The sequence below is a fragment of the Oncorhynchus keta genome, chromosome 18, assembly GCF_023373465.1.
Source record: "Oncorhynchus keta strain PuntledgeMale-10-30-2019 chromosome 18, Oket_V2, whole genome shotgun sequence".
Lineage (NCBI taxonomy): Eukaryota > Metazoa > Chordata > Actinopteri > Salmoniformes > Salmonidae > Oncorhynchus > Oncorhynchus keta.
The window spans coordinates 5507358-5515906 of NC_068438.1; the positions used below are offsets into that span (position 1 = coordinate 5507358).

The window sequence follows — 8549 nt, forward strand, 5'->3', positions numbered from 1 at the left end:
ATTCTATGCACAATGACTACTTTAAACAATTTCACAATTCATTTTTGACATAAACACATCTACTGGAAGAACAGTGCAGATGCAGAACAGAATTTTGGTAAAATCTAACTTCAGTTTTTAAAAAAATATTTTTTTTCCAAGAACTTTGTTAAATATCTGCTCTGAATGTCTGCAGAAAGAACGAGGCTGTCAGCTATGACACGACACCTTGACTTTGAAAAAAATCTATTTTGGTTATTGAACCACAGTAGGTGAAGTGGATTTACATTATGGTAATTTCATGAAGGGCCCCTGATGAATAATCATTCTATATGAATGTCATTCTCTTCATGGCGATGTGTTCTAAATAGGTACACAAAGGTATAAATATTCAATATTCTCCTTTGCATATTTGGGCATTTTCTACACACTGAATATTATTTTAATGAGCTCTGCCCCCCCAGAAAAAAAAACATTTTGTTGTTCCAGACAGGACCAAATCTAAACCAATCATAGACGTCTATATTTCCTATGTTTGGACATCAAAGTACAGCACAGTAGATTGGAGTAGAGTACTCGCTGTGCCCTTGAGCAAGGCACTTAACCCTAATTGCTCCTGTTAAGTCGCTCTGGATGAGAGCTTCTGCTAAATGACAAAAATGTAGAGTACAGTAGAGTTCAGTTATACTGTACTCAACTCGTGTGGTCTACTGTGTACTGAACTCGACTTTTCTTTGCTGTACTCTATGGCGTGCTGTACTGTGCTGTCCAAACGTATCAACCCAACTGTCGTTTGGATATATTTCTAATATCTTTATAAACTTGTCTGGTAGATGTTTTCTAAAACACCTTTTTCATCTGTTTGACCAGAAATCTAATATTTTTCTTATTGCTTATTTTCAGGATGGAAAATGGTAGCTTTAGCAAAAAGGTCTGGTCACTGGTACACCCGTCCTGAGTGCGTGTGTCACCTGGCTGTGTGTGTGTGTGTGTGACCCGGGCTCTGCATGGATGTGTGTTTGTGTGTGTGTGTGTGTGTGTGTGTGTGTGTGTGTGTGTGTGTGTGTGTGTGTGTGTGTGTGTGTGTGTGTGTGTGTGTGTGTGTGTGTGTGTGTGTGTGTGTGTGTGTGTGTGTGTGTGTGTGTGTGCAGTGCGTATGCAGTCTTGTAAAAATACTTTAAAGTACTACTTAAGTTATTTTTGGTGGTATCTGTACTTTACTTTACTATTTATATTTTTGACTTTGACTTTGACTTCACTACATTCCTAAGGAAAATAAGGTACATTTTACTCCGTACATTTTACCCGACACCCAAAAATACTCGTTACATTTTGAATGCTTAGAAGGACAGGAAAATGGGCCAATTCACGCACTTATCAAGACAACACATGGTTGTCCCTTGTGCCTCTGATCTGGCAGACTCACTAAACACAAATGCATCTTTTGTAAATGATGTCTGAATGTTGGAGTGTGCCCCTGGCTATCCATAAATTTTCCCAAACAAGAAAATGGTGCCATCTGCTTTTCTTAAAAGAAGGAATTTGAAATGATTTATACTTTTACTTTTACTTTTGATACTTAAGTATATTTTAGCAATTACATTTACTTTTGATACTTAAGTATATTTAGAACCAAATACTTTTACTCAAGTAGCATTTTACTGGGTGACTTTTACTTTTACTTGAGTAACTTTCTATTAAGGCATCTATACTTTTACTCAAGTATGACAATAGGGTACTTTTCCCACCACTTGTCATATGGGCCCTCCCTTAGGTCGTAGCCAGCTGCTGACATGGGAGCAGGTACAAGGGTGGGAGAGAATGGGGGATGGTTGGGGAAGGACTAGGGAGGGGTGGGGCAGGAGAACAGAGGGAGAGAGATAATATGACCGTTGAAATGTCTCTATGCCTTTGGAACATTTGTGAGTGTAGTGTTTACGGTTCATTTCTGATTGTTTGTTTCACGTTTGTTTATGGTCTATTCCACTCACTTTGGCTCTGTAAACACATGTTTCTCCTGCCAATTAAAACCCGTACAATTTATTTGAATTGAGAGAGAGATAAGGAGAGAAAGGGGATGAGAAAGGTGTACTTAGCTAGTAGCCTGGGAGCACGCCAACGCTGAGGTAGCGGGTGTGTGTGTATTGGACACGGCGTAATTCCCTACCCAGAAGTCTTCCGATGCCCAAACCGGTGATGACTTCCGCCCATAATCACCCCTCCCGAGCCCCCCATCAATGAATCCAAATGATGGTTCCAGCATCCCGAGCCACAAACACCCTGCTTGCACAGTCTGGGAGGTCTCGATGGTTCTCATTAGCACTCTGACTGATGCGGGCGACCACTGTGTGTGTGTTAATGGGGGTGGATTGTAAACACCATAGGTAAAGATAGTGGAGTGAAAAACACTCAAGTATGAACACGCACACACACACGCACACACACGCACACATGCCCTCCTGTGCACCTTCCCCGCCCTTCATCCTTCCCTCCCCACTCCTGAATGTCTTTTCCAACCTCTAATAAACTGCCCTCTACACATTTTTACATTTTTACACCTCCTCCCGCCTCCCTCCTTCCCTCCCTTCATTCTCATACATATCATTTACTCTCGGCTCACTTACTATCTTTTATCTTATATTCCGCCCTCTTTCCTTCCGTCTAAACTCACCTTCCATCATCCATCTCTCCCCCCCCTCGCTCCACTCATCCCCTCGGCGGTGGGCCCTTAGAGCAGAGTCGTGACTGCACATCCATGCAGCCCTTTAGGAGGACACCCTACCCACAATGCATGGCGGGGTGATTTGCATGGCAGCTGCTGGGGTGTTTCGGAGAGAGAGAGCGAGAGGAGGGATGGAGAAAGGGGGGACATGGATCTGAATTATTCTGGATGAATAATTCAGATCCATGTCTATAAAAACAACAACAACAAAACACCTGTCCTCCTTGTCTCCCCTGAGTCGGGTATCTCAGTAAATACAAATTCATAAGATATCTGCTGCTTGTCCCTGTCTTCTGTATGGGCCCTGTTGTAGCCAGATGTAGTCGTCTATACAGTACTCTCTCTCTCTCTCTCTCTCTGTCTCTGTCTCTCTCTCTCTCTCTCTCTCTCTCTCTCTCTCTCTCTCTCTCTCTCTCTCTCTCTCTTTCCCTCTCTCTCTCTCTCTCTCTCTCTCTCTCTCTCTCTCTCTCTCTCTCTGTCTCTCTCTCGCTCTCTCTCTCTGTCTCTCTCGGTCTCTCTCTCTCTCTCTCTCTCTCTCTCTCTCTCTGTCTCTCTCTGTCTCTCTCTCTCTAGCTCTCTCTCTCTCTCTCTCTCTCTCTCTCTCTCTCTCTCTCTCTCTCTCTCTCTCTCTGCTTTTTAAGCTCTCTCTCTCTGTGCTGAATTGCTGCTTTTTTAAGGTGGTTCATGGTTCGCCACTCTGGCGTATCATACAAGCATACCTGGGGCCGTGCTGATCTAGGATCTGTTCATATAACATTAGTTGTTATGATCTAAAAGGCTAAACTGATCCCAGATCAGCACTCCTACTCTGAACAAAACTTTGGAAAAATGCTAACCTCCTCCCTGTCCTTAAGGGCCTGGCGGAGTTGCCAGAATGCTCCGTAGATGTGAGTAACATGGCTCCCTTGGGGTAGCTTTGTTTGGCATAACACATCAGTGCTGCTGACACAATTTCCTTATAACCGTCTCAACCCCTAACCCCTAACCCCTAACCCCTAACCCTGTTATTGTAATGGTGAGAGGTTAGCATGTCTTGGGGGTAGGATATTTGTGGGTCTGTAACTTTCTCACTCATCAATATTCACATTTAATTCAGGATTATCCATAATCATGGTGCATCCACATTATAGTAGAAGTGTTTAGAAACATATTCTATACCTATTTACAATAAAAGTGACTCCAAAATGACGCAATATCATTCATTTCTATTGGGCACAAAATAATCTGAAACACAACCGAAACACAACAAAAGCATCCAACAAATGTGTAGAGTCACAAGCTTGATGTAGTCATTGCGTGCTGTGAATATTGGACCAAATACTACACTTTTTACTACTTTAATACAGATACAGTGGGGCAAAAAAGTATTTAGTCAGCCACCAATTGTGCAAGTTCTTCCACTTAAAAAGATGAGAGAGGCCTGTAATTTTCATCATAGGTACACTTCAACTATGACAGACAAAATGAGAAAAAAAATACAGATAATCACATTGTAGGATTTTTAATGAATTTATTTGCAAATTATGGTGAAAAATAAGTATTTGTAAAAAAAAATAAGTATTTATAAGTATAAGTATCTGGCTCTCCAATGCAATACTATCTGATTATGGTCTACTTTGTTCATTGACTGTAATGTAACCAGAAAAAATATAAGGAGTGGGGTGTTTCGCTATGGGTACACTTTGCAATGGCAGCCAGTCCACCCATTATGACCATCAATTTTATTTTTTTATTTTTTTTAAAACCTTTATTTAACCAGGCAAGTCAGTTAAGAACACATTCTTATTTTCAATGACGGCCTGGGAACAGTGGGTTAACTGCCTGTTCAGGGGCAGAACGACAGATTTGTACCTTGCCAGCTCGGGGGTTTGAACTCGCAACCTTCCGGTTACTAGTCCAACGCTCTAACCACTAGGCTACGCTGCCGCCAATAACTAGAATGGGGACGCCCGTTATATTCAATCTATTTATATGGCGGCACATGCAGTCAGGAGTGGAGACGATCATGTGTGTCAGATCATTTCAATTTTTATATTTATTATTATTATATTTTTTGTTGTTGTGCTTTTCTAACTGTTATTACGATGTCCACGGTCATTTGGCTGGCCCATTACCACCATCCAAAATCCCATGACCGTCACATCCCTACTGCCATATGGATTTTATGGACGTTTCTGGTTGTGAGTAAAAAAAAAGACATTCTTCTTCACACTGCGAGGTTGCAAGGTTGTATCGGTACTTCTGTGAGCTACTATGTGTTCTTGGCTAGCGCTTTTGGGTGTTTTTACACCAGATTGTTGTTAAGAACTTTGTAACAAATCTGTTTGCATCAGAACTACATATTGACTGAACCTCGTTCTCTCTCTTTGCCCTCCACAGAAATCTTTCTCCTTGGTGTTAGAGGCTCTGGACCATGACAACGAAACATCAGAATCAGGTAAGGCTGGAGAGAGAATTTCCACAGTGTGTGTGTGTGTGTGTGTGTGTGTGTGTGTGTGTGTGTGTGTGTGTGTGTGTGTGTGTGTGTGTGTGTGTGTGTCTGCGTGCGTGCGTGCGTGTGTGCGTGCGTGCGTGCGTGCGTGCGAGAGAGAGAGAGAGAGAGAGAGAAAAGCAGAGAAAGAGACAGACAGACTAAATTGCCTTCTTTCTTTGAGCACAGCCAGACTCTCATACTTTCCCACACACTTTAAAGGAAAATAAGCAGTGATACAGACAGACAGACAGGGAGGGAGGGGGACATAGAGTGCATGTGGCCCCCGCCCCTCCCCCTTCCCGTTTGTGACCCGGGGCTATGGTTCCCTCTGTCCTCACTGGGTCCCCTTGCTGTCTCGAAAAGGAGGTGCAACCAGTATGTGTCTGTTTTGAATGTGTGTCGATGTGCAGGGGAGATGCAGTGCAGCCAATCTGTATGCCTTTACGTGTCTCTCTCTCTGTGTGTGTGTGTGTGTGTGTGTGTGTGTGTGTGTGTGTGTGTGTGTGTGTGTGTGTGTGTGTGTGTGTGTGTGTGTGTGTGTGTGTGTGTGTGTGTGTGTGTGTGTGTGTGTGTGTGTGTGTGTGTGTGTGTGTGTGTGTGTGTGTGTGTGTGTGTGTGTTTCTAATTGTGCCTGCACGTGTGTGTCAGTGTTTCTGAGGTCTCCCAGTCAGACCCTTTCATTTCACACTCCGCTCCTTGTTTCTGCTCATAATCAGAGAAATCTGCATGATAGGGAATGTGAGCATCATTCTCTAAAAACAGACAGACATGTCAAAAGTATGTGGACACGTGCTCTTCGAACATCTCATTCCAAAATCATGGGCATTAATATGGAGTTGGTCCCCCCTTCGCTGCTGTAACAGCCTCCACTCTTCTGGGATGGCTTTTCGTTAGATGTTGGGACATGGCTGCGTGGACTTGCTTCCATTCAGCCACAAGAGCATTAGTCTGGCACTGATGTAGGGCGGTTTGGCCTGGCTCACAGTCGGCGGTCCAATTCAACCCAAAGGTGTTCGATGGGGTTGACGTAAGGAGTCTGTGGAGGCCAGTCAAGTTCTTCCACACCGATCTAGACAAACCGTTTCTGTATGGACCTCACTTGGTGCATGGGGGCAATGTCATTCTGAAACAGGAAAGGGCCTTCCCCAAACTGTTGCCCCAAAGTCGGAAGCACAGAATAGTCTAGAACGTCATTGTATGCTGAAGCGTTAAGATTTCCCTTCCCTGGAACTAAGGGGCCTATACCGAACCATGAAAAACAGCCCCAGACCATTATTCCTCCTCCACCAAACCTTACAGTTGGCACTATGCATTGGGAAGGTAGTGTTCTCCTGGCATCCGCCAAACCCAGATTTGTCCGTTGGACTGCCAAATGGTGAAGCGTGTTTCATCACTCCAGAGAACGTGTTTCCACTGCTCCAATGGCGACGAGCTTTACACCCCTCCAGCCAACGTTTGGCATTGCGCATGGCGATCTTAGGTTTGTGTGCGGCTGCTCGGCCATGGAAACCCATTTCACGAAGCTCCCGACAAACAGTTTTTGTGCTGACGTTGCTGCCAGAGGTAATTTAGAACTCGGTAGTGAGCTCAGGTGCATCCTGTTTCCATTGATCATCCTTGAGATGTTTCTACAACTTGTTTGAAGTCCACCTGTGGTAAATGATGATTTGGAAAGGCACACACCTGTCTATATAAGGTCCCATAGTTGACAGAGCATGTCAGAGAAAAAACCAAGGTCGAAGGAATTGTCTGTAGAGCTCCTATACTGGATTGTGTCGAGGCACAGATCTGGGGAAGGGTACCAAAAAAAATCTGCAGCATTGAACTTCCCCAAGAACACACGGGCCTCCATCATTCTTAAACGGAAGACATTTGGAACCACCAAGAAAAGGGCCTTGGTCAGGGAGGTGACCAAGAACCCGATGGTCACTCTGACAGAGCTCTAGAGTTCCTCAGTGGAGATAGGAGAACCTTCCAGAAGGACAACCATCTCTGCAGCACTCCACCAATCAGGCCTTTATGGTAGAGTGGCCAGATGGAGGCCGCTCCTCAGTAAAAGGCACATGACAGCCCGCAAGCGTCACGTCTGGAGGAAACCAGGCACCATCCCTACTGTGAAGCATGGTGGTGGCAGCATCATGCTGTGGGGATGTTTTTCAGAGGCAGGGACTGGGAGACTATTCAGGATCGAGGGAAAGATGAACAGAGCAATGTACAGAGAGATCCCTGATGAAAACCTGCTCCAGAGTGCTCAGGACCTCAAACTGTGGTGAATGTTCACCTTCCAACAGGACAACAAACCTAAGCACACAGCCAAGAGAATGCAGGAGTGGCTCTGAATGTCCTTGAGTGGCCCAGCCAGAGCCCGGACTTGAACCCGATCGAACATCTCTGGAGAGACCTGAAAATAGCTGTGCAGCGACGCTCCCCATCCAACCTGACAGATCTTGAGAGGATCTGCAGAGAAAGAATGGGAGAAACTCCCCAAATACAGCTGTGCCAAGCTTGTAGCGTCATACCCAAGTAGACTCGATGTTGTAAGCGCTGCCAAAGGTGCTTCAACAAAGTACTAAGTAAAGGGTCTGAATACTTATGTGCATTTGATATTTCAGGCTTTTTTATTTCTTATAAATTAGCAAAAATGTATGACAACCTGTTTTTGCCACATTGTTATGGGGTAGTGTGTGTAGATTGACGGGGGAATAAACAATTTAATACTTGTTCGGATTAAGCTGTAACGTAACAAAAACGCTAAAACGCACCCTTCAATTCTCATTACATACTCACTAAGGCACACACACACACAAAGATGCACCTATCCTTTCTCATTCCTCTCGTTCCCCAGCCCTTCCCTTTCACCCCCCCTCCCTTGTTCCTCTGCCCCCTCCTGCCCAGTAAAAGGCTGCAGACAGACTCAGCCAAAAGATGAGTGGAGAGATAATGAGAGGCTGGGAACCAAACCACAGACCTCCTCCTCTTCCTCTTCCTTCTCCCCCAATCTCTCTTTCCCTCTGCCCTTCAGCTCCAGTTGTACATCTTGTTTGCTCCATCCCCCCGTTCTCCTGAGCTCCTGAAAGATTGTGTATTTGTTCCACATTGGGTTTAAAGCCCCTTTCCCGGCTCCCAGCTTAGTTCAGCTCCAACCCATCGCAGACATCCTCGTCAGGGCCCGACTTACAGCCCCATAGCCCTAATCAGGATGGATTACAACACTGTAATGTAGCTGTCTTAACACAGAGCCACAGAGTCCTTGGGCAGGGACGGAGAACACGGTGACAACGCTGTAGAACATCAATGACCTTCATCAACTCTTTGGAATGGAGCTAGTTGTGGGCCCCGATGATTCTCTCTCTTTCTCTTTTTTTTTTTATGTGA

General features: G+C 44.8%; 1 protein-coding gene across 1 annotated transcript in view; it reads left to right on the forward strand.

The window, feature by feature from the left end:
• LOC118396809 (protein jagged-1b) overlaps positions 1-8549 on the forward strand; it is a 45016-nt gene that overhangs the window by 23600 nt on the left and 12867 nt on the right. Inside the window, exon 3 of the mRNA XM_052467218.1 lies at positions 5081-5138. Coding sequence (XP_052323178.1) covers positions 5081-5138 — 58 coding nt within the window. The remainder of the gene's footprint in view (positions 1-5080; positions 5139-8549) is intronic.